Source organism: Lynx rufus, unplaced genomic scaffold (genome assembly GCF_022079265.1).
Source record: "Lynx rufus isolate CCGP_SWC_20201006 ecotype Redwood Valley unplaced genomic scaffold, mLynRuf1.p SCAF_6, whole genome shotgun sequence".
Lineage (NCBI taxonomy): Eukaryota > Metazoa > Chordata > Mammalia > Carnivora > Felidae > Lynx > Lynx rufus.
The window spans coordinates 104,702,501-104,728,736 of NW_025814878.1; the positions used below are offsets into that span (position 1 = coordinate 104,702,501).

The window sequence follows — 26,236 nt, forward strand, 5'->3', positions numbered from 1 at the left end:
GTAAGAGAATAATAAATTGTTATAATTTTAGGAAGGCAGTATATATCAAAAGCTTTAAAAAATCCCCATCTCCCAAAGGAACTGAACACACAAAAAAGATATACATACAGTCAATAGGCACATGAAAATGGGCTCAACATCATTAGTTATAGGGAAATGCAAATTAAAACTATAATGTACACTGGGGCACCTGAGTGGCTCGGTCAGTTGAGTGTCTGCGTTTGGCTCAGGTCATGATCTTGCAGTTTGTGGGTTTGAGCCCTGCATCGGGCTCGCTGCTGTCAGCACAGAGCCCACTTCCAATCCTGTCGCCCCGTCTCTCTGCCCCTTCCCTGCTTGTGCACTTTAAAAACAATAAACATTAAAAAAAAAAAAAAACAAAAACTATAATGTACATCAACAGAGGGATGAAGTCAATAGTTAATCTAGTTGATAACAAATCTAGAGTATAATTTCAGGGAAAAGAGAAACAGGAAATGACATATAACATGACAGCATTCATGTGAATTTTTTTAACTTTTTATTTTGAAATAATTTCAGACTTAAAGTTGCAAAAATGGTAGGATTCTCTGAAATCCAGCTTCCTCTGTTAACATTTTATAAAGCACAATTATCAAAACTAAAAAATGAATGAACATTGGTATAATGCTCAACTATACACTTTACTTGAATTTCACCAGTTATTACACTAATAATCTTTTTTTTTTTTTTTTTTTTTTTCCAGGATCCAATGTTAGTCATCATGTCTCCTTGGTCTTCTCCAATCTGTGACATTTCCTCAATCTTCCCTTATTTTTCATGACACTTTTGAAGAGAACTAGTCAGCTACTTCAAGAATGCCTCTTAATTTAGGTTTGTCTAATGCTTTCTCTTGATTAGATTAAGGTTATATGTTTTTGGTATTTCTTTTTCTTTTTTTTTTTTTAAGTTTACTTATTTTGAGAGAGACAGAGAGACAGAGAGAGAGAACTGACACAATGCAAGTTGGGAAGGGGCAGAGAGAGAGGGAGAGAAAATCCCAAGCAGGCTCCTCACAGTCAGTGCAGAGCCCGATGCGGGGGCTCAAACCCACTAACCCTGAGATCATGACCCATACTGAAATCAAGAGACAAATGCTTAACCGACTGAGCCACCCAGACGCCTCAAGGCTATATATTTTTGGCAAGAATATTATGGAAGTGAAGTGTTCTTCTCAGTGTATCATACGGAGAGATACATGATAACAAGTCTTATTACTGGTGAAGTTAACCATGGTCCTTTAGTTGTGATAGTATTTGTCAGGTTTCTTGTTGTAAAGTTACTATTTTCCCTTTTGTAACTATTATCTTAGGGGGAAATCTTTGAGATAATGCAAATATCCTGGTTCTCCTAAAACTTTCAACCACTAAGCACCTATCACTGGATCCTGCCTGTAACACTTACTTGATAACGGTCCGATGGTGGTTTTCTATCCATTTATGTAAAGTTTTGAAGACAAAAGAAAACAATACTACATACTATTCACAGATAGACATACATAAAGGTATGGATGGTAGACTGGAAGAACAAACCTTATGTACTTGACAGTGGATACAGACTAATGTTATCATTTAACATTGTAAGAAATCTGGAAGAAATACAAACTAAAGCAGTGGCTCCCAAACTTTGCTGCAGATTAGCATCACTCAGGAACATTTTTTTTAAGCTCTATGCCCAACATGGGGTTTGAACTCATGACACCAAGATCAAGAGTCCTCTACTGACTGAGCCAACCAGGGTCCCCCAACCTAGGAATATTTAAATAATACTGATATCTGGCTTCTCTCACCCGACATCCTAATTTAATTGGTATGGGTGTGTTTTGTGCTAGCTCAGCTATCAGCTGAGAAATGCTATCAACTAGAAATGGCTAGGGTCACTCACGTGGGCTTCAGTGACCTTCCCACAGACATCTCCTCTTTCCAAAAGAAAAAATACAACCGACCAACCCTTGTGATTCTTATTGTGATTGCAAGATGCCCTTCAGCAATAACCATCAGCAAATTGAAAAAAATAAAGGTTTAGTACTTACAGGACTGAAAAGTACATAGCATACCTGGGGCCACACAATGACATCATAGGTAGATAAAAAGAGAATACCTTATGTAATCAAGCTGGCTAAAAGTGAATTATCATAAAGAGTTTTTTAAAAATAAGTTTTAATATCAAGGGGTGCCTGGGTGGCTCAGTCTCTTAAGCATCCAACTCTAGATCTTCTAAGTTCAAGCCCTGCCTTGGGCTCTGAGATGACCACACAGAGCCTGCTTAGGATTCTCTCTCTCCCTCTGCCCCTCCCCACTCATGCTGTCTGTCTGTATGTGTAACTCTCTCTCCCCGTCTCTCTCAAAATAAATAAACTTTTTTAAAAAGCTTTAATGGGGCGCCTGGGTGGCTCAGTCGGTTGGGTGACCACCTTCGGCTCAGGTCATGATCTCACTATTCTTGGGTTCGGGCCCCACGTTGGGCTCTGTGCTGACAGCTCAGAGCTTTGAGCCTGTTTCAGATTCTGTCTGTCTGTCTCTCTCTCTCTCTCTCTCTCTCTCTCTGCCCTACCCCCACTTGCTCGCTCACTCTCTCAAAAACAAACATTAAAAAAAAAAAAAAGAATTCCATAGGACTGAATGAACTGATGAGGATGATTATAATTCTTATGACTTTTCATTAGAAACACTGTTGGTTCTTTAATGTTGTTTCTTCCAGATTTAAGGAAACCTCTTCTCTTAACCTATCTCCAACTTACAGCAATTTGGTAAAATATACTTTTGAGAACAAACTTTTTCTCCTTACCTGATACCTCCAGAATTAGAAAACTCTCAGTGAATATTCTTATTTTTATGGCAATGTAATTATCTGTATAAGTTCAATAAGGATCTTTCTCCTTCTAACAGGACACGATTGGAAACATTGGTTATACTACCAAACTTTGACTAGAATGATGTATTTAAGACATACATATGTAGATATAATAGTTAAGAAACTAAGGTTAACTTTGTGGAATCAATAAAGCCCCATGGAAAAATCAGTCTGGCGCCCTGCTTACCAAGTTCCCAACAGCCTTACCAGGTGAGTAAGGAAGGTCTCCTCCTGGCAGGCCTAGGAACCTCAGGGTATTTTAGGAACCTCAAGAAGAGAGGAATTCACCCAAATCTATACATATTGCAGGCAAAGCCTAATGGCAAGTTTCTTGATTGGCTTCATAGTCTCAAAACGCTTTTAAAAGTTCAATCTGAGATTCCTTATGAAAAGTTCCAGGAAAGCAGATTTAAATGTCTATATGGTCAATCACTATTCTTGCTGTACTTATGTATATAACCAGGCCTACTTTAATGAGACTATACTTATTTTTTTTTAATTAGCCTTATTTTGATTATCTCTGAAAGAAATGGGGGTGATTGTGAGAGAATGACTGTTTCAGTAATATAACTTTGTGGATATCACAAAGTTAATGGTCTTTGAGGTTTTATTTTTCCACCTCTAAACTGGACTGGATCCTGAATTCTTCTAGTTTCCTCCAATATTTGGCTATAACTCTCTAAACTAACATTTCCAAATGTTCTCCCACCCTTCTGACTTGGAAACACTGAGAACTAAAACTGCCCTTTCCCAAAGTCATGCAAGCTAACGTGGAACAACTTGACATAAATTTCAAAGAAATCACACAACAGCTCATGCATAGACAATTTTGGTGCCTGTTGCTGCATGGGCCACTCAGAAAAGATCACCAGAGACATTCAAACTGCAAACGAGGAAAATCTAACAGATTGCCACCATCTGCCCTCACTCCATCTGAAGATGCTTTGAGTCTGACATCTAGAAATCTTCTCAACTGACTGCCTTCAGAACTCACAAACTGGGATTATAATCTTAATCTGTCAATCTGGAATTTCCTGGTCAGCACTATCTGCCTGATAGACCTCTGCCTTCCCCCAAAGGAAGGTGATCTTGCTTGAAACAATCTACTCTTTGACAGTAACTTCCTTGTCATGCCCCCTTCTGCCTTGCCTTTCACTTTGTACAGCTCTTAGGAGCTCCTTTTTATTTGTTAGAGGAGATGCTGCCCAATTCATAACCATGAATAAAGCCAGCGTAGATCTTTAAATTTACTCAGTTTTTTTTTTTTTTTTTAAACAGGCCTAACTTGAGGAACCCACCTGCACAACCACTTCCTGAAATAAGACACAACACTTTAATTAAATTGAGTTATTCTCAGGACCAAGAGATTGGTTCCACTGAATATGAAACAATCTACCAACACAGGACAGGCTCAAACCTATTTATACCATGGGGCACCTGGATGGCTCAGTCAGTTTAGTACCCAACTCTTGATTTTGGCTCAGGTCATGATTTCAGGGGTCATGAGATGGAGACCCACATCAGGCTATGCTGACAGCTCAGAGCCTGCTTGGGATTCTCTCTCTCTCTCCCCCTCTTTCTGCCCCTCCCCTATTCATTCTCTGTCTGTCTCTCTCTGTCCCTCCCTCTCAAAATAAATAAACTTAAAAAAAAAAAAAAGCAGACTACTTATTACCCAAATCCGTGAACAGATTTCCAGGGCTAGCCTTCAAGATCACTGACCCATTTTCATGGCTGGACTCTTTCAAGTTTGGGACAATGGCTACAGACTGGATTTCAAACTATTGCCTGTATAATTATTTAACCCTGACTTTTAACATACCAACTATCAGGGCAGTTAACGTCCTCATCATTGACTCTGGCATCACAGGGTAGATTGTCGTGTAAACCCTGACAGTGGCTCCCGCCACCCCTTTCTCATAATGCAGGTGGCTGATTTAAGCCGGGATTGCTGAGGCATCGACTTACTTTAAAGATGACTATCTTGAATAAACACATAGGCAGCCAAATGACTAGATAAAGTGTCAGGCCACGTTCCCTAACTGAGACTCCTTTGTTTTAGAGTTCTTGGTTGATTTCAATAACTGGCCATTTTGGAACACTTGGTTTTTTGTTTTCCCTTTTCTCTCTTCTGGTACTTTAAATTCCCGCTCTTATTTTTTAAATTCACCCGTGAAACCCTTGATCCCCACCCTCAAGCAGAACTCCAGGCCTGTCCTAGCTTGCTCCCTCTCTACCTGTAACCTTGCTGTGTGCTCACTGGTGTGTCTTGTGAGCTTCAGGGCTTATAAGGAATAAATTGTTTTTCTTTCAAAAAGTTTCCTGAGGGTCACTGCTAAAGGGTGTCCTGCAATCATATTAAGAACCATAAGAACATTGGTTTCAAAACGGGACAGGTCTGTGGGAAGCTCACAGGAGCCCAGGTGAGTGTCCTGAAGCATTTCTAACCACAGCATTACCACCAATAGGCTGAGATAGCACAAAACACGCATATACCAATTACATTAAGATGTCTGGTATTAGAAGCCAAATATCAATGTTACTTAATATTATTTTATTTAAACTTATTTTAAAACATTACTATTAGGCTGAGATGGCACAAAATGGGGTGTGACTTGAGCACTGTGATTTTTAAAAGCTCTCCAGGCAGTTCTAATATGTAGCAGAAATTGGAAACAACTGACCTAAATAAGATACTTATGGAAACACCAGTAATTCATGATTTAAATGTGAAAGAAAAGGTTATACAGTTGAGTAAACACTCAACTGTTTTCTAAAAAAAAAAAAAAAAAAAAATCAAAAATTAACATTGACGTTGACAAGTGGCATGGAACTAACAATGACAGAAGATTAGTGGAAAGAAAACATGAATTAAAAAGTCTGAGTAGTCAAGGCATTAATTCTTTATAAAAATTCCTTATAAATTCCACTCACTGAAACTTGGCATAAAGTGTTAAGTTTAAACACTTAAAAGTTAAAACCATAATATGTCAGAAATTACCTTACCTTGAGGCGACTTTTGCGTAGTGCTGGAACAGATAATGCCAGAATAAAAATAGTAAACACATTTTAACACACACACACACACACACACACACACAATCACCAGGGAAGTACCATGCTAGATACAAATAGAAATAGAGTAAGAATAGGAAGCAGTGATTTAAGTCCAGCAAACATTTTACTGCGAAAAAAACACAAAACCCAATATGCAAACTTTAACCGCTGCTGAAGTTTTCAGTTTATGCATTAGGCTGGAGAAAGCAAGAACTTTTCAAAGATGGGAAATGAAAACACATTCGCTGCCAAAAACTCCCCTTTCCGAATAAGGATCCCACTATTCTGAAGTCTTATATGTAGCACTTTAAAAGATCCAAACTGCAAAAGCCTTCAGTAATTGCAATTATTGATCTTCAAGGGTCTCGACTTAATCAGGATCTTTAAGTTTGGTGCCGATCAGGCGATAACACATCTAAGGAAAATGAACACAAGTGAAGAAGGAGATTGAAGACATAGCGAAGATACTATTATTCCACCTAAAAAAAAAAAAAAAAATCCTCTTAGAGGACCATACCAGGGCCTTTACATCTCAGTGAGTATGCATTTCTGTTTCACGGAGTCTCGGTCCAACGTCCTCACCAGCTACTACTATAGCATGAAATTAACAGACAAAGCATGAAATGTCTGAAAACGGCGATACAGAACGGTTCTCAATTCTTACCAATGTGGCAAGCACCTGGAAGAACTGCCAATCACGGACGCCGAAGATGCCGGGCTCGCCGTCCACTGGAAGGAAGATGAAGGAGTCCTGAATACCCCCTCTCCGGAAGCGGACCAGTCGGTTTCGAGAGATTTATTGCCGGTGATGAGGGAGAAACGGACCACGGGTCACAGACGACCCTGCCCAGGAGGGTAGCCACCGCACTGCCGGGCGGACCTAGCCAGGGTTTGAGCGCTCAGCAGCCAGACCTTGAAAAGCAGATCAGACAGCGCGCGCGCAGCAAAACAGCCGTTGACGCGTCTGCGCACTGTACCCCTTCCGTCCCCCGCTCCGCCCACCGAGGAGCTACAGTCACACGGGAGCCGCCACTTCCGCGGGCGCGTGCGCAGTGGTGGGTCGGGCGCGTGCGCAGCCCCCGCTCCTTCCAGGCTGGAGCTTCTGCAGCTCACGCTCCTCCTCCCGCTCCCCACCCCCCAGCTCGCCGCGGCCCGGTACCAGCGTGTGGTCCCGTGAAGGGAGCCGTCGGTGCCTCGTGCTCCCGGGACGGCCGTGGTGCGCGCTTGCGGCGCGTAGCACTAGCCATGGCGATGGATCAAGTGAACGCGCTTTGCGAGCAGCTGGTGAAAGCGGTGACGGTCATGATGGACCCCAGCTCCACCCAGCGCTACCGCCTGGAAGCCCTCAAGGTAGACGGGGTCTGGCGCCCCGGGCCTGCCCCAAGTCCCTGCCCCAGCTCCAGCGGTCACCGCGCGGCCCCAAACCCTGCTCGTTCCCCGCCCACGCGGCCCCTGGACCTCCCATCACAACCGCGGGGGACCTTTGCCTTCCCCCTCCCCGCCCTCCGCGCCTCTTCTCTTGGCTTTCTCTGCTAGCCTCGCCTGCCCTTCTCTCGGGACCCTCCGGTTCCTTGCTGATTCTCATCTCACCACCACTTTCCACTGCCCTCTCCTCTCCTTTCCCTACTTCACTCCTGCCCGCACCAAAGCCGGATGCTTCTATTTTATTATTGCCCTAAACTCCACACACCGTAGCCTTCCCGTGGCGCACGTGCCCGTCTCGTCCCCAACACCAGCTACATTCTTTACGGTCTCCTCTGCATTAAACATTTCCTTGCACCCTCCTGACCCATCCTAGCTGAGATTCAGTCCCTCTAGAGCCACTTTACTTGCATTCGTACCCCTCTTACTAATCCTCTTCTGTGTCTTGGGGATTTCTGGGCTAATTCTCACACACCTTCCACCCATGTTTTTTCAGTGTGTTCTATTCTCGGGTAATTTTGCGCAAAGATGAACTTCTACCACTTACTTTGCATTTTTAACAAGGGCGCTTTGGTTTCCTGAAAGTAGTTTTTCTTGAATCCGGATGCTCAGGTCCTGGGACTTATTCCTCCTGTGTTGCAGTTCAGGAATGCTAATATAAATTGGGATGCTAATAAATTGCAGACTTATTCGCGCATCACTCCATGTTATATGGGATGTGAGAAAACACTTGTGCCGCGTATATATTTTTTTCTTAAGTTTTTATTAATTTCAGTTAAGTGCTGTGTATATTTTAAATGATGTGACTTTATAGAGTGAACATCACTTGAGAAAAACTTTACTTTTTAAAAAACATATAGATGTATGCCACAGGATTTAGAATCAAACAGTTGAGTTCTATTTATTTGCTATGAAATATCAAAAATAGACACAAAAGTAAAGGGAATAATACTGCAATGATCTTGTGTATACCTCTCACCTAAATTCAAGAGTTGTAAAGAGTTTGTCGCATTTGCTTTATTCCTTCCCCCAAAGTTTTTATTAATCTTTAAAAAAATTTAAATGTTTTTAATGTTTATTTTTGAGAGAGTGTGCGTGTGTGCGAGCGGGGGAGGGGTAGAGAGAGAGGGAGACACTGAATCCAAAGCAGGCTCCAGGCTCTGAGCTGTCAGCACAGAGCCCCATGCAGGGCTTGAACTCACCAGCTGTGAGATCTTGACCTGAGCCGAAGTTCCTGAAGTTCCCGCATCCGGCTCTGTGCCGACAACTGGAAACCTGTTAGGGATTCTCATTCTCTCTCTCCCTCTCTCCCTCTCTCCGTCTCTCCCTCTCTCTCTCTTCCCCCCCCCCACCCCCTCCCCTTCTCCACCCCTGTGGGTGTTTTCGGTCTCTCAAATAAGCATAAAAAAGAGAAACTTTATTTTTAAAAAAAAAATTTTAAGTTTGAGAGAGAGAGTGCATGAGCAGAGGAGGGGAAGAGAGAAAGGGAGAAACAGAATCCCAAGCAGGCTCCAAGCTCGCAGCACAGAACCCAGTGCGGGGCTTGAACTCGGGAACTGTGAGATCATGACCCGAGCTGAAATTAAGAGTTGGATGCTTAACCAACTGAGCCACCCAAGCACCCTTAAAATTTAAGATGAATTTTTTTTTTAATCCCACTTTCTCTTGGCTCCTAAGGGAAATACTAACTTTTGTTGTTTCAGTTCTGTGAAGAGTTTAAAGAAAAGTGCCCTATCTGTGTCCCTTGTGGCTTGAGGTTGGCTGAGAAAACACAGATTGCCATCGTCAGACATTTTGGCCTTCAGATCCTGGAACACGTTGTCAAGTAAGGAGCTTTTATTTTTTTATTTTTTTATTTTATTTTTTTTAATTTATTTTTTTTCAACGTTTATTTATTTTTGGGACAGAGAGAGACAGAGCATGAATGGGGGAGGGGCAGAGAGAGAGGGAGACACAGAATCGGAAACAGGCTCCAGGCTCTGAGCCATCAGCCCAGAGCCTGACGTGGGGCTCGAACTCACAGACCGCGAGATCGTGACCTGGCTGAAGTCGGATGCTTAACCGACTGCGCCACCCAGGCGCCCCAAGTAAGGAGCTTTTAGATGGTACCACCAAACTCTTGAGAGAACATATCTTTATTTCTTATGGTAACTCATAGAGCTAATCTTTAGGTGAGTAGAAAAGAACAATCACCGTGAAGAAAGGAATGTTCTCCAAGAGATTATCACAGCCTCATGAGAGCTCTCATTCAGGACTTAACTTTCCTCTTCCTCAGTTCTTTCATCCACGTAAAATACATGGTACATACTAAGCATTCTACAAATGTTAACTGGTTCTGCCAGCATTTATTGAGCTCCTGTTGTGTGCCAACAGACTTCAAGGTCTTTTTTGGAAAAATACAGTGTATAAGTATAATTACATCTCTGATTAGGCATTGTGCTTTTAATTTTTTTTTTAAGTTTGGGTGTGTTCCTTCTCTGAATGGCAAATCCAAAGGAGGATTTATATCACAAAAACTGAAAACCCTTCCTAACTTGAGTTTCCTATCCTCCCCACGTCTATCATAAGAATCACCTTTCAAGACTGCCACAGTTTTTGTGGGATTGTACTATTACTTCGTAAGCCAGCACCAAAAAAAAAAAGGAGTTAGTGGTATCAACATTGTATTTTCTGAAAAGCAACTACATTTGTTGCAATTGTCCCAGGTGTATATTTGCTTTGGCCTGTCAGTAAAATCAAGCCCCGCCCCTGCCCCCCGCCAATCTGTGCACAAACCTTGTGTGAATTTCAGTTAGTGGACCACTGCCTATTTCCCAAGGCATTTTTCTGTTAGCATTTTGGTTGGATATGGACTGTTATTGTCCATTCTTTGAAGGGTACAAAATCAAAAGTATAGTTTCTTAGTGAAATTGCCAGCATAGTATAACACAAAATCAGAGCTATTAGAGAAAACTTCTAATGTGATTCTCTTGACTTTATGCATTTTGGTGGCCAGGTTTCGGTGGAACAGCATGTCTCGATTGGAGAAGGTCTATCTGAAGAACAGTGTCATGGAGCTGATTGCAAATGTAAGGAATGAATGGTTGGTTGGAAGACTTGTGTTTCAAAGGTAGTTTAGACTAAGTGTAACCTCTTTAATGTAGCATTTATGTAAAAATTCAGTAGTTCTACATAGGTCAAATAGCATGCTTGACAGGGCAGAAGAGATTAAACATTTTCAACAAATGAACATGATTCTTAGTTCTAAATTAGATTGCACTTTGCTGTTTGTTTCCTTTCATTCCAAACTGGACTACTGTATGATTCTGCCAATATAAAATATGCAGAATGAATTTGTGTCAGGAGTTAGAATATGACTTTAAACATGCTTAAAATCCATAGCTTGCTTTTTTTTTTTTTTTACACACATGGCATGAAAAGTTGAATTCCCATTATTTCATCTCCAAAATTGGTGCCTTTATTCCTGGGGTGCCTGGCTGTCTCAGTTGGTAGAGCATATGACTCTTGATATTCGGGTTGTGAATTCGAGTCCCATGTTGGGTATAGAGGTTACTTTAAATTCTTAAAAAAAAAAAGAAATTCTCCTCAGGGCACCTGGGTGGCTTAGTTGGTTGAGCATCCAACTTTTGATTTTGGCACAAGTCATAATACAGGTTAATGGGTGGGATGGAGCTCTGCATCAGGCTCTGCACTGAGCATGGAGCCTGCTTAAGATTCTCTCTCCCTCTCCCTCCCTCCCCCCACCACCCACCCACCCTCTCCCTCCCTCCCCCCACCACCCACCCACCCTCTCCCTCTCTACCTCCCTCCCCCGTACCCACCCTCTCCCCCTGTCTCTCCCTCCCTGCCCCCTACCCACCCTCTCCCCCTGTCTCTCCCTCCCTCCCCCCCACCCACCCTCTCCCTCTCTCTCCCCCTTCTCCCCTTCCCACCCTCTCCCTCTCCTCCTCCGCCCCGTCCCACATCCACATGTGCTTGCTTTCCTCTCTAATAAAATATGAAAGTTTTTAAAATCGCTTCAGAGTTATTAATCAACTTAGGATTTATATTTTGCTAGTTTTGGGGAAACTTCATGGGAATCCTAATTCATTAATTTGGATATCAAACTTTATTTTTGTATTTATTTATTTAGAGAGAGAGAGAGAAAGTGCATATAGGTGCATGCAGGGGAGGGGGAGAGGGAGAGAATCTTTTTTTTTTTTTTAATGTTTATTTATTTTTGAGACAGACAGAATGTGAGTGGGTTGGGGCAGAGAGAGAGGGAGACACAGAATCTGAAGCAGGCTCCAGGCTCCGAGCTGTCAGCACAGAGCCTGATGCGGGGCTCGAACTCACAAGCTGTGAGATCATGACCTGAGCCAAAGTCGGATGCTCAACCGACTGAGCCATGCAGGTGCCCCATTCCTGGGAATAGTTTTTCTGTGTCTTATAATGCTAGAACTATCAGTCACGTGTTCAGTTGCTTCTCCTAATTCTCTCATTTTATCAGCTGCTTATTGTCCTCATTTTTGTACTCTTCACGTTGGCACTCTTACAAAATGAAAGTCAATATGAGAGCCTTTTCACTTGGTAAAGGAGAACAGTAATGTCTTCCTTGCTCTGTGTGACAGTCATTTTTTTAGCTGATGCAACCCTCACTTAAGCTTTAAGTGGGGAAAATGATTCGTGAGAATGCAGGGCAGGTGACTCAGACCTGGAGAGCAGGTTTTATTGTGTTTAGTTTAAAAGGAAGCCTGCTGAAGTTCTGTATACTTTCACAGCCCAGGTGGTTGGTTTTTTTGTGTTTTTTAAATTCAGTCTTACAGACCTCTTACTATCTCTTTTTGTTTTTCAGGGAACACTGGACATTTTGGAAGAGGAGAACCATATTAAAGATGTTTTGTCTCGAATTGTAGTAGAAATGATCAAGCGGGAGTGGCCACAACACTGGCCTGATATGCTAATAGAATTGGATACTCTTTCTAAACAAGGGGTATGAAATATAGCTGTATCAATTCAGTTTATTTTGGAGGGGCTCTTTTGGAGTTCATTTTGTCAACAGAAAAGAGTCTTTGGGCTCACCCATAGTGAAAATGATGTTTCTATTTAATTTAATTACTTTATTTCTTTGATCTAGGAAACACAGACAGAATTAGTGATGTTCATCCTTTTACGACTGGCAGAGGATGTAGTGACCTTTCAGACCCTACCCCCTCAAAGAAGAAGGGATATCCAGCAAACGTTAACCCAGAACATGGAAAGAATATTTAGTTTTTTACTGAACACGCTTCAAGAAAATGTAAACAAGTACCGACAAGTGGTAAGGGATACCTCATCTCCCAAAAGTTCTATTTTCTTTTAAATGTTTATTTACTTTTAGAGAGAGAGAGAGAAAGGGTGTGAATGGGAAGGGGCAGAGAGAGAGGGAGAGAGAGAATCCAAACAGGCTCCGTGCTGTCAGCACAGAGTCCGACACAGGGCTTATTCTCAAAAACCATGAGATCATGACCTGAGCCAAAAACAAGAGTCAGACACTTAACCAACTGAGCCACCCAGGCACCCAAACTTCTATTTTCTAATATGAGTGGGATTTTGTTTGTTTTTCTAAGTTAAAAGTTCAGCGAAAGAAAACCATCAAAAGAGAAACAGATGACAGGAAAAACTGGAACTAATTTTCCAAGAAACTCAAGTCAATGAGTTTCCATATCTATTTAAAAACAATAAGAGGGGTGCCTGGGTGGCTCAGTCGGTTGGGCGGCCGACTTCGGCTCAGGTCATGATCTCACGGTCTGTGGGTTCGGGCCCCGCGTCGGGCTCTGTGCTGACAGCTCGGAGCCTGGAGCCTGTTTCAGATTCTGTGTCTCCCTCTCTCTGACCCTCCCCCGTTCATGCTCTGTCTCTCTCTGTCTCAAAAATAAATAAACGTTAAAAAAAAAGATTTTTTTAAAAACAATAAGAAAATTCTTAAATCAGTATAAAAATGATTAATTCTTAGCATTTAAAATATTTAAAGCCCGGATTTCTGGTAGGTCAGATGCCCTGTTTAGTTCTGGTCCCTTTTTCAGTGGAAACTGCTGGGTTTTATTCCTCTTGACTATATGATTTTCGGTACAGGTTTACCTCACTACCTGAAAGAAGTTCCTTTGAAACCTGTTGTAAGCCCAAATGGCATAGTATGAAGAAATTACCATTAATTTATGTGGAAAATTTTTTGAGCGTTCCCATGCCAAAAGAAAACACCTCTCGTTGGCTTTTCTGACATCTTAGGACACGTCTTGCTAACAGATGCACAAAATAATCACAACAAAGCACAGATGCCCACAGACAGTCTAAAGCTGTAGCTGTTTGACTGAGATGCTGACTGCCATTCTTGGGGAAGGAACTTAGTGGTGCCTCTATAAGGGCTTGCTCTAACAAGGCTGAAAGTTATTCTCACTTTGTAAAAGCAAATAATCCTCTTCAGATTTCTTTCAGTTAGAGAAAACAGGTATTAATGTGGGTCATTAAAAACAAAGTGGCATAACACAAAATTTTGAAAAGTGGGAAATACCTGTGTTCTATTCTTCCTGAAAAGGTATCTCTTCTGCAGAAAAGGGCAAGCCAGATCTATCTTTCCAACCATTGTCTTTTTTTAGTAGAGAGCTTTCAGAAGAATGTCATGTAAAAGTTAATGTAGTACAGTAGTTCTCAGCAAAGGACGGTTTTGCCCCCCACATTGTCACAACTAGGGGTTGCTACTGGCATCTAGTGGGTAGAGGCCAAGAATACTGCCAAACATTTTATAATACACGGAATTGTCCCTCACAATAAAGATTTATCCAACACAGAATGCCAAAGTATTGTGGTAAAACCCTGATCTAGAATTCTTGTATGTGTTTATTTCACAAAATAAACACATTTCCTTCTTTTTTTTTTTTTTTTTTTTTTTTAACATTTTATTTTTGAGAGAGAGACCAAGGCAGAGTGTGAGCGGGGGAGGAGAGGCAGTGAGAGAGGGAGACACAGAATCCAAAGCAGGCTCCAGGCTCTGAGCTGTCAGCACAGAACCCCACTTGGGGCTTGAACCCACAGACTATGAGATTATGACCTGAGCCAAAGTTTGACACTTAACCAACTGAGCCACCCAGGCACCCCTCATTCTTTTGTTTTGTTTTGTTTTTTAAGTTTTATTTATTTATTTTGAGAGGGAGAATGCACACAGGGGAGGGGCAGAGAAACAGAGAATCCAAGCAGGTTCTATGCTGTGAGCACAGAGCCCAGTGTGGGGCTCCATCCCACAACCCCAGGGATTGTATCCTGAGCTGAAACCAAAAGTTAGATGCTTAACCTACTGAGCAACCCAGGTGCCCCTTCGTTGTATTTTTAGAGAAATGGTAGATACACAAATGAGGAGAAGGTACTATGAGCTGTTGGGGTGGGGAGGAACTCAGTAAGTACCTAATATATGCTATATACTTGTTTGCACTTTATGTGTTATTTAATCCTCAAAACAACCCTGAAAGTATAGTCTCCATTTTATAGATGAAGGTACAGAGAATAATTATTGAAGATTCCCTAATGTTTGTGGTGGAACTCAAGTCCCGTTCTTTACACTAGAATGGCCCATTTCCCCCAAAATATCTCCCCAAGATTTTTCAAAAGATACCAGGAAAATATTTGCATTTAGAAACTTATTTATATTGAGAGTGAAGGAGGTATTGTTTTCATTTTCCCCTAGGAGATCTGATCTGTAGGAGAAAGGGAACACATTATGACCCCTTAGATGCTCTAGCAGTCTAGCCAACATGCCCGAGCTGAGACATTAGAAACATATGCTGGTGTTTTTCTTTAGTCTCAGTTTCAGTTCCCTCCATCTACCAGGCTACCACGTGTCCAAGACCAGAGCACAGCCAAGAGCCATCTTTTGTACCTGGAACAACTTCTTTTGCTCGAGAATTTGCATCCCTTCTTCCGTCTCTTCTCTCTGTCCATCCCTTCACCTTCCCGATTAGGCAGTTGGTTGAATGTTAACAATGATCAGATGAGTAAGCTCACTCTCCCTGGCCCATGACCTGGCCCCTGAACTGGTCTGAGGGGAGCATAAAGGGTCAGAGTGGGAGTGAAAAATTGTTGGAGAGGAAAGACTAGACTTGGCTATTGTTGCTTGGATTCCTTTTCCTTCTTGGGCAGCATCAGTAGATGCTGGTAAGAGGGTTCTACCCGTCTCCACCCATTAACACCTCTGCTCAGTCACTGTTGACGAAGGTTTAATACTTGTCCTTTATTAACAAGCGCATTTTTAAAAGTTGAGACGAGGAATTGTGAAACAAATCCTTTATAATCCTAAAGGCAGTGAGTTTTCAGGTACTTCACAAGTTGTTATTCCTGCTTCTCTTCCCCTTCAGCTCCCCTTCAGAAGTTTTTTTGGAAAATAATTTTGTGCGTGTAAATCATTAGCATTGTGTAATATTTGTAGAATTGGACACGGAAGGGTAAAAATCAGTTATAATTGTACATTTACTGGACAGATGTTATTTTTGTCTAGCATGTAATATTTGTGATTTGTAATATCCATATATACATGGTCATAACTTGTATTTAATTTTGTTTCTTGTTTTTTCTCCATTTACATTATTTCAGTATACTTTTGCTAGGTATAATTTGTTTTTATTTGAATGTGGAAAAAATGCTCATGCTTTGTTTTAAGCTAGATTTCTTTCATCACTAGCACTGTTGATCCTTATTATGTTCATCTGTTATATTTCTTTGTAAGCTGTGTGTTTTGAAACTATCTTCGTGGACTTTATGTTGTAACATCTGTGTAAGCTCTTTAAGTACTAACTTTTTGTCATACTGCTAAAATAACCTTTCTTTCTTAGGGGGAACATCAGCTATATGTTCTTAGTAAAGTTGTATTTTTTTCGAAGGTTGAAAGTTGAGTCTGTATTTAAAAAGTCATTATTCAAGGGACTTCATTAAGTGGGTGGAAAGTTATTACATAGCTTTTTGCTCATTAAAAACATTGGATTCTTATACTTCTTTTCTTTCAGAAGACAGATAATTCTCAGGAATCAAAGGTAAGAGCTCTTGTGGAGTTGGAAGGAGACTTCTTTGAGGCTTTCAGGTACAGAGATGCATACACCTAGTGGAGGGTGACCTCAGCCTTGGTTTGTGTGATCTTTGAGTTATGGTAGAAGGGAGTTAAAATTATAATATTTTCAGTTTATCAGAGGAGACGAAATGGCCACATGTGCCATATGGTCTTATTGATAGACATTGAGAATGCTGTTGTTTGAGAAGTGGTTGTGTGTCAGACCTTTGAGTTCCCTGTCAGTTGCTGTTACATGAGTACATTTTCTAAAATCATTTTCTTTTTAGAATTAGAAAATAGAAGGAGCTCAGGTATGACCATAGCCTCTTTGTCTGTTAGTGAGGACTTAACGATCAAAAGTTACTTCTTTTCACGCAGGCCCAAGCAAACTGTCGAGTAGGAATTGCAGCACTGAATACTCTAGCAGGCTACATTGACTGGGTGTCCATGAGCCATATTACTGCTGAAAACTGTAAGCTCTTAGAGATGCTCTGCCTCCTTCTGAATGAACAGGAACTTCAGTTGGGAGCAGCTGAGTGTCTTCTCATTGCAGTCAGCAGAAAAGTAAGTTACCACTTCAAACTGACTTATCCTCAGAGCCTCTGCTGGGGGTGGGGGGTGTTTAATTGTATGTTGTAGCAAAAAGACATTGAAAAGTTTGGGATTTATCTGACATCAACTTAGCTACTTGTGTCCAACCCCTTTGGATAAGAGTATGCTGATATTATAGGGATCCATTGGCAGCATGTAGAGATTTGTCAGGCTACTTGGTTCTTGAAACAGCTATGAATCTTGGCACTTCGCACTTAAGAAACACGATAAAAGTAATGTTAAAATTTAAAACTCAGTGTTACGTCAAAAAATCTCAGATGGTGGCAGCGTTGGCTTTATATTGGTCTAGGCTAACCAATGGGACTATGACAGCTTTTCTCCACAGGAATGTTGCCTTCAGATGTAATTTACTTTGTTTTCATATGAGCATTATTGCCTGACACATTTATTTTTTTTAAATGTTTATTTATTTTTGAGAGAGAGATAGCGAGCAGGGGAGAGGCAGAGAGGGAGGGAGATAGAATCCCAAGCAGGCTCTGTGCCATCAGCACAGAGCCTGTTATGGGGCTTGAACCCATGAACCATGAGATCATGACCTGAGCCAAAACCAAGAGTTGGATGCTTAACCAACTGAGCCACCCAGGTGCCACATGACACATTTAAAAATAGAAATCTTACAGGGGTTCCTGGGTGGCTTGGTCAGTTAAGCATCTGACTCTTGATCTCAGCTCAGGTCTTGATCTCAGGGTCGTGGGTTCAGGCCCCACGTTGGGCTCCATGCTGGGTGTGAAGCCTACTTAAAAAAAAAAACAAAAAAAATAGAGGTGTTATCCAGATTTTATTTTAAAGAATTGGCCTTTTCTCTAGTGTTCAGTTAGCTCTGGGATTGAGAAATTGTGAAATCAGCGTATTTGATTATACAGGTATAGAAGATGTTAGTACTTGGAGACTTTTAGTAATAGAGTTTGTATTACCTGTGTTTCCCTAAAATTGGTTCTAGGGCAAGCTGGAAGACCGGAAGCCCTTGATGGTCTTATTTGGGGATGTTGCTATGCATTATATACTCTCTGCTGCACAGTGAGTATCTGCTTTTCTATGTGTTTTCTAATTTCTTTGCCATTTACGTATATTATGTAGATAAATCTGAAGTTCTACCTGAATGTTGGCAGTCAGTCGACAGTGTTTTTAATAAAGAAGTCGGGTAGTCTTAAAGGGACTTTTTAATCTTTTTAAAGACCTTATGCTGCAAGTAAGTTGTGGCCATTGACTCTGCACCCAGCCACTTCCACAGTTTTTCCCATTCTTCCCAGATAGCTCATCTTGATTCTGTCTGCTTCTGGTGATCCCCAAGCCTCCTACCAGCATTGGTGCCTAGGCCTGAGAATGCTCTGATCTTCTGTACTAGAGTCTGCCCCAGGCCTGCCTTGACTGCAGAACTCCAGATGCTCCTCCTTCCTTTCCTGCTCAAAGTACTCAATGCCTGAAGTGCTGAGGCTCTTGGAAACAGCGGGAACAGTGTGTTTGATGAGAAATGTATGCGTGGGACCTTGTAAACACATTATCTGTCTTAAAATAATGGCTTCTACTTACTTTCTTTTAATTGCTCTGGAAAATATTTGAGCATTTACTGATACATGTTTCTTACCCAGGAAGGCAGATAGAACTGTATTACAAAGACAGTTGAACCTGTCACAACATCCTTTTTTTTTTTAATGTTTATTTATTTATTTTAATGTTTTTATTTATTTTTGAGAGAGAGAGAAAACGAGCATGAGCTCACAGGGGAAGGACAGAGAGAGATGGAGACACAGAATCTGAAGCAGGCTCCTGGCTCTGAGCTGTCAGCACAGGGCCTGACATGGGGCTCAAACCCATGGACCGCAAGATCATGACCTGAGCCGAAGTCAGATGCTTAACTGACTTAGCCAGCCAAGTTGCCCCTGTTTTTTTGTTTTTCTTTTTTTTTGTTTGTTTTTTTGATATTCTTAGCACTAGGGACAAATGAAAAGATATGAGACAGACACACACGTATTACTTAAAATTTCTTATTGTCTGTTTATTTTCTTTTTTAATGTTTATTTTTGAGGGAGAGAGAAAGAAAGAGTACAAGGAGGGGAGGGCAGAGAGAGAGGGGGACAGAGGATCTGTAGTGGGCTCCACACTGGACAGCAACAAGCCCCATGTAGGGCTCAAACTCATGAACTGCAAGATCATGATCTGAGTTGAAGTTGGATGCTCAACCCACTGAGCCACCCAGGTGCCCCTCTTGCTGTCCATTTCAACACGGCTTTTATGATGGCTTTCTTTCCTGTAAAGACTAGCTTTGTTTTTAAGGGGTTCTCTTCATTAAATTCATAACATGTCTTTTGGATGGCCACTGTAGTTACTGTTTCCAAGGCCAATTTCTTTTTTTTTTTTAATGTTTATTTTACTTTTGAGAGAGAGAGAGAGAGAGAGAGAGTGCAAGTGGGGGAGGGGCAGAGAGGGAGACACAGAATCTGAAGCAGGCTCCAGGCTCTGATCTGTCAGCATAGAACCCGACGTGGGGCTCAAACCCATGAACTGTGAGATCATGCGTGAGCTGAAGTCAGATATTCAACCGATTGAGCTACCTAGGCGCCCCTCCAGGGCCCATTTCTTAGTTCCGTAAAGACCATGACATTCACACTGAGGTGTCCCATCTCCATTTGTGTTACTTACTGATACCTGTGAGTAAAGGTATGATTCAAACCCAGGCGGTTTGAATCAAGACTCAAGAGCCTGCACTGGAAACCATAATGCCATATTGCCCTTCAACATCACTAGAGCCTAGGTCTTGCTTACCTCGAGGCCCATGCTTTTTACATTATACTCTGCTGGCTCCAGAACACAGCTAACATGGCTGCTGTCCACACTAGTTCTTACTCTCATTAGTGTGAATATCCCTGCATCATTTCAGGTTAGGTTTTGCCACCAAGTAAGTTATTTATTTTTTAAGAGCTATCTTGATTCTGAAACAGTAGATAAAGGATTATAGATCTGAACTAAATTACTTGGAGAAATGACACACAAGGTTATGTTTTTATTGCTTTTAAAAAAAGCAACTTACGTTCAGAGCAATTTCAGGTTCACAGCAAAATTCAGTGAAGGCACAGAGATTTCCTGTATACACCATGCCCCCACACACGCATAGCCTCCCCCATTACCAACATCCCCGACCAGACTGGTCCATTTGTTAGAATTGATGAACCTACACTGACACATTATAATCATCCAGCCATAGTTTTAGGGTTCACTTTTGGGTGTTGTATATTCTATGGGTACATTCTGTGGGTTTCAGCAAATTTGTAAAAACATGTATGTATCATACAGACTATTTTCAGTACCCAAAAAATCCTCTGTGCTCTGCCGATTCATCTCTCCTCCCCCATCCCAACCTTTGGTAACAATTGATCTTTTTACTTTCTCCATAATTTTACCTTTTCTAGAATGTCACATCATTGGAATCATATAGTATATAGCCTTTTCCGATTGACTTCTTTCAGTTAGTAACATGCTATTTAGAGTTTTTCCATGTGTTTTCATGGCTTGAAAGTTCATTGCTTGTTAGCAGTGAATAATACCCCATTGTCTGGATGTACCAGTTTATTCATTCACCTACCAAAAGACATTTGGGTTGCTTCCAAATTTTGACAGTTAAGAACAAATCTGTAAACATCCAGGCTTCACATGTTATAAACATGCAAGTTTTTGTGTAAACATGTTTTCAATTTCTTTGGGTAAATACTAAGAAGTGTGATTGCTGGACTATATGTTAACAGTATGCTTAATTTTGTAAGAAACTCAAATTGTCTTCAAAGTGTCTATACCATTTTGCATTCTCACCAGCAATGAATGAGAGTTCCTGTTCCACATCCTTGGCAGCATTTGGTGTTGTCAGTGGTCTGGATTTTGGCCATTCGAATAGGTGTGTAGTGGTATCTTGTTTGAATTTGCAATTTCCTGATGACATATGATGTGGAGCATCTTTTCATATGTTTGTCATTTGTATATCTTTGGTGAGGTGTCTGTTAAGCCCTTTGGTCTATTTTTTTAATCAGGTTGTTTTCTTATTGTGGAGTTTTAAGAGTTCACCGTATATGTTGGATAACAGTCCTTTATTAGATGTGTCTTTTGCAAATATTTTCTCCCAGTCTGTGGCTTGTCTTTTCATTTTCTTGATTATAGTCCTTTTATTTTTGTCAACGGTATAAGGAATTGTTACATGCTTTGCCTAGGGATCTCTTGTTAAGTCCTCCCTGGGTATCAACAAATGTCTTTTTGTGCAGCTTTTCATGCCTATAAGTGTATGTATGCATTTTGTATGCAGTCGTGTTCAGAGTTTATCTTATTTAACCCAAACTACTCAAAGACCATATAATGTGCAAAATTAGAGTGCTTCTTTGAGGGATAAGATTGCATTGAACCTTATTGCTCATTGATTTTTCAGTGTTTGGTTGGAGGTTTTTTGTTTTTTTTGTTTTTTTTTTGTTTTTTAGTTTTTTAACTTTAATAATCAGCAGAAATTTGAATGTTGAAGCACAGACCACATACAGCTGCATTTGGTGGGAATCCTTTTGGTTCTCTTGATGTACACCTAATCACACTATTTTCTCATCTTACAGGACTGCTGATGGAGGAGGCTTGGTAGAAAAACACTATGTCTTCCTGAAGAGACTCTGTCAGGTCTTATGTGCTCTGGGCAATCAGCTCTGTGCATTGCTGGTGAGCACTTTCTAGCAAGTTTCAGGACCATTTGAGTAGAACGTTTAGAAAGTTACATTTGTATAGTGAGTGAAACATGCCATTGATTTTAGCCTTGTGGAAATTGCCCTACAGGTTATTTCATACGATTTTATAGATTAAATTCTTGTAAAAGGGTTTGAATGATGTAAATTTCTCTTAACAAGTCAGTTATCGATGTCAACAGGAAACATCCACATCTATTATTCCATAAAGTCAACGTTGCCATTCTTGTGAATTTTGGTACCTGTAGAATATCAGTTTGCTGAATGCATTACCCTTTGAGGTCTATTAGATTATGAAATATTATGCATTCAAATAAACTCTTTTCCCAAATTTAAAGGATATTATTGGTCATAAAAGAAAACTTTAGTCTGATTGACTTAGAAATACCTGTCTTTAGGGAAATACTTAAGAACTCAAGTCTTACAAGTTGAGAGGACAATTGGTATAGACGTTTGCATCTAATGTTACGTCTTTTTGTGGTGGTTTGAATGGTTAGAGAGGACAGATCTTCAGACATGAGATGTATACCATCAAGTGGTTGTTTAATAGATTTGGTCACAGAAATCTGAATAGACCAGGTCTGAAGCAGTAATACAGATTTTTTTCTTTCTGTGATTTGTGAAATGAATGCTCTTTTTTATTTTCGTATTTGACCACAGAATGAGTTTTAATGATAACGATTAAGGAGGTAAATCCTTGAGTTGATGCCTTAGGTCACAAGGAAGTATGTGGTCCTTTTAAAACTGAACTTTGTGGGGGTTTAAGTTCTGTACAGTTGCCCCTTGAATAACAAGGTTTGAGCTGCATGGGTCCATTTATGCTCAGGTGTTTTTTGACAATATAGTGCAGTTCTGTAGATATATTTTCTCTTTCTTATGATTTTCTTAACATTTTTTTTTCTTTAGGTTCCTTTATTATAAGAACACAATATATAATATATATACATGTATGTATTAATTGTTTATTTTATCAGTAAGGCCCCTGGTCTATAGGAGGCTGTTAGCAGTTAAGTTTTGGGGGAATCAAAAGTTATATGTGGATTTTTTACCCCTAACCCCTGTGTTCAAGGGTCAGCTGTATTTGTTACTCTTCTTGCTGTCCTCTTCCACCCCGCCCCCGCCATCAGTGTCATTAATGTAGTGGTCTTTTTGTCCCTCAGGGTGTGGATTCTGATGTAGAAACACCAGCAAACTTTGGAAAATACCTGGAATCTTTTCTTGCTTTCACAACCCATCCAAGTCAGGTAAACTTTATGTAGGCAACATCTCAAAATTTTAGTTAAGTAAACCAAAATGAAGCACTATGACCTGAAGTAATTAGGAGCTTGTGTATAAAATATGACTCTTAAGGCCCTAGGAAGTAACTATAGTGTCATTTCATTAAAGAATTATTGAGTCTTCTTCCTGAGCCAAGCATTGCGTCATGTAGGTCAACAGCTTTTCCCCTCAGGTAATATTCTGCTAGTGTTCTATCAGATGTGAGCTATATCCCAGGTGATTTGCTCCTAAAGGTATTTTAAGTACAAAAGTCTAATTGATTGTGTTATAAAATTAATTTCTCACATTTAAGGTTTTCCTTGTAATACCACCCTGAGATTCCTGTATCCTTTTTTGCCATTAAAGAAAGTGGTAGAGGGGCACCTGACTGGCTCAGTTAGTAGAGCATATGACTCTTGATCTCTGGGTTGTTCGAGCCTCACATTGGGCTTAGAGCTTACCTAAAATAAAACAAGAAGAAAAAGTGGTAAAGCTCAGTTCACACTCCAGGAATTGCACCTGACCCATGGTCTGTCTCATTAGTATGTAGTCTGTAACGGGCCGTCATTACTGATGCAGTACAGCATGGCCAGTTTCAAAATATTACAGAGATTTATTTCCATGAAAAAATACTGTTGATAATTGCTGGGCTAAGTCATAATCTTGGTTATATAAAATGCAGACCTTAAACTGAGGTTTCTCTTTTTTTTCTTTCCCTTTAGTTTCTGCGCTCTTCAACTCAAATGACTTGGGGGGCACTTTTCCGTCATGAGATCCTATCCCGTGACCCTTTGCTGTTAGCAATAATACCAAAATATCTTCGTGCTTCTATGACTAACTTGGTCAAGGTATGCATTGGGAATCAAAATGTGCAGTGCGAATTACACACAATAAGACTTAGATTGGCATCCAAGTGACAGCCCAGTCTTGGTCACTAAGATCTCTTCCTTGGACATGTCATTCTCTTATTCACCAAGAAGAAAGCAGTCCAAACTGGTCATTATAATCTACTTTTTCATATTTTGGAGCACTTTTATAGTAAGTATTGGGCTAGGTGCTAGGAAGAAGTAGGACAAGAGCAATGACCATGACCATGCAACGGGATAATGCTTTTCAGAGATTGAAAGCAGGCAGGATAGAGTCAAGATTTTAAGAGGAGGTAATATGTGATTGTTTCTGAAGGTCCGTGAGAGTATGAGGGTGACTGAGAAGGGAGGAGGGAGAGTGGAAGCAAATTGCTCACCACCTCTGTAAAGTTGCTTGTGAATTCCTTGAGATCAGCTAAGTGCTTTTGCAGCTGACAGATGCTTAATCTTGATTTGTAAAATCAGAGAATGGGACCTATTTAAGTGTCCTCTTATTTCCTCAAGGAATATGCTAGCACATGGCACACCCTGCTCTAATTCTTTGCCATGGTCTTCATTACCATTTAAGTGAAACATACAAAGTTCCATGCTTGTTCCCGGGGGTCAGCATTTAAGGAGACACATAGTTCTAGATTCTTTTTTGCTTATTGCCTACCGTATTAGCACATTGTGTTGAGACAGCCTTATACTCAGGCACCCTAAGTAAATTCTAGAATTTAATTCTCCCTGAGGAATCTAGAGGAGAGTGTCAAATGAGTGTTCTCTTTTCTACCGCTGTCAGGATTATTGGAACTAGGAGAAAATGGTGGACTTGGGGTAGACCAGAAGCAGTTACTTATTTAAAAAGATCTTATGCAGACCCTTAATTCTTCTTTAAAAACTTCTTCAGCTCCTAGAGTTTAAGACTCTTTTGATAGGTCTGTTTTCATCCCCTACCCCAATTATCTTTCTCTTTGCAGATGGGCTTTCCTTCTAAAACAGACAGCCCTAGCTGTGAATATTCTCGATTTGATTTTGATAGTGATGAGGACTTCAATGCTTTCTTCAACTGTAAGTGATAGTGGCCTGGAATTTCTCCCAGTAGTCTAAGAATGGCATCTAGTATTATGAATCACAGTGCATGACCCTTGGGGTTCTATATTAAAGGCCCAAAATCTGGACAGCAGCCTGTTTAATCTCTAGTCTCATATTGCAGAGGGTACTGGGATTGCACTCATTCTAGGTATAGTAGCCTCTCTTGCACACGCATTACATGCACACACACGCATGTGCACATACACAACCTTTGGACTTTGATGTTTAGGTAGTAACAGTGTGTTAGGCACTTGAATTTTTTTTTATACTTGGGATTAAATACCATCTTACTTTGCTGGTCCTCTAAAAAATACAGGCTATCTAATAGCCTAGTTGCGTTCTGGGTTTTCTGTAGCCTGGCTGGTTCCACACCATTCTTTTATTTTTTTAAATAACAGCCTTATGAGATATAATTTGTTTACCATACATTTCACCCATTTATAGTATACAGTTCAGTGGTTTTTTATATATTTTTAATATATTTATACCATTGCCACAATTTTAGGACATTTTCATGACCCCCAGAAACCCTGTGCCCGTTAGCAATCAATCATTCCCAGTTCCCCCATCCCCCCACCAGCACCAGGCAACCAGTAATCCTCTATTTCTATATTTCATATAGGACAGATTATACAATATATGATCTTTTGTGACTGCCTCCTTTCATGTACGGTTACGTTTTTAAAATTCACTCATGTTATGGTGTAATCAATACTTTGTTTCTTTTTATCACCAATATTTAATTGTATGAGCATACCACATAAGTTGATGGATATTTGAGTCATTTCCACCTCTTGGCTGTTAAGAATAATGCTGCTATTAGGGTGTCTGGCTGGCTCAGTCAGTAGAGCATATGACTCTTGATCTCGAGGTTGTGAGTTCAAGCCCTACATTGGGCCTAGAACTTACTTAAAAAAAATAATAATAATGCTGCTATACCATGTGTGGACATGTTCTTGAGTGGACAGACACGTTTTTTATTTCTCTTGGGTGTATGCCTAGAAAGGGAATTATTTGATCGTATAGTAATTTTATGTTTAATGTTTTGAGGAACTGCCAGGCTGTTTTTCACAGCAGCCACATTGTTTTACATCTGTACCAATCTAATCTTTTAATTCCAACAGAAATGGGAGATCACTTTTAGTTTGCCTCTTTGAGGATTGAATGGTAGGGCAATCCCTAAAATTTGAAATTTGAAATCCCTAAAATTGATAATTTCTGGATTTGTTCATCTTTATTGAACATTTGTTACATTCAAAGCACAAATCTGCAGAACAGAGTCTCTGAACATTCTTCTCCTGGGATGGATAAATGAATGAACA

General features: G+C 40.5%; 2 protein-coding genes and 1 long non-coding RNA gene across 3 annotated transcripts in view; 2 read left to right on the top strand and 1 right to left on the bottom strand.

Annotated features, from left to right (window-relative positions):
- LOC124527938 (uncharacterized) overlaps positions 1–4,362 on the top strand; it is an 11,769-nt gene extending 7,407 nt beyond the window's left edge. The window contains exons 2-4 of the long non-coding RNA XR_006966038.1: positions 725–852; positions 2,907–3,081; positions 4,150–4,362. This is a non-coding gene — a long non-coding RNA (uncharacterized LOC124527938). The remainder of the gene's footprint in view (positions 1–724; positions 853–2,906; positions 3,082–4,149) is intronic.
- The window catches only part of POLH (DNA polymerase eta), a 39,647-nt gene extending 32,808 nt beyond the window's left edge, over positions 1–6,839 (bottom strand). The window contains exon 1 of the mRNA XM_047101222.1: positions 6,593–6,839. The gene's annotated coding sequence lies outside the window, so the exon portion shown is untranslated. The remainder of the gene's footprint in view (positions 1–6,592) is intronic.
- Positions 6,840–7,021: 182 nt separating this feature from the next.
- XPO5 (exportin 5) overlaps positions 7,022–26,236 on the top strand; it is a 49,416-nt gene continuing 30,201 nt past the window's right edge. The window contains exons 1-12 of the mRNA XM_047102263.1: positions 7,022–7,278; positions 9,054–9,175; positions 10,346–10,418; positions 12,185–12,322; positions 12,467–12,649; positions 16,359–16,385; positions 16,778–16,963; positions 17,952–18,028; positions 21,595–21,694; positions 22,878–22,961; positions 23,697–23,822; positions 24,800–24,890. Coding sequence (XP_046958219.1) covers positions 7,174–7,278; positions 9,054–9,175; positions 10,346–10,418; positions 12,185–12,322; positions 12,467–12,649; positions 16,359–16,385; positions 16,778–16,963; positions 17,952–18,028; positions 21,595–21,694; positions 22,878–22,961; positions 23,697–23,822; positions 24,800–24,890 — 1,312 coding nt within the window. The 5' untranslated portion in view covers positions 7,022–7,173. The remainder of the gene's footprint in view (positions 7,279–9,053; positions 9,176–10,345; positions 10,419–12,184; positions 12,323–12,466; positions 12,650–16,358; positions 16,386–16,777; positions 16,964–17,951; positions 18,029–21,594; positions 21,695–22,877; positions 22,962–23,696; positions 23,823–24,799; positions 24,891–26,236) is intronic.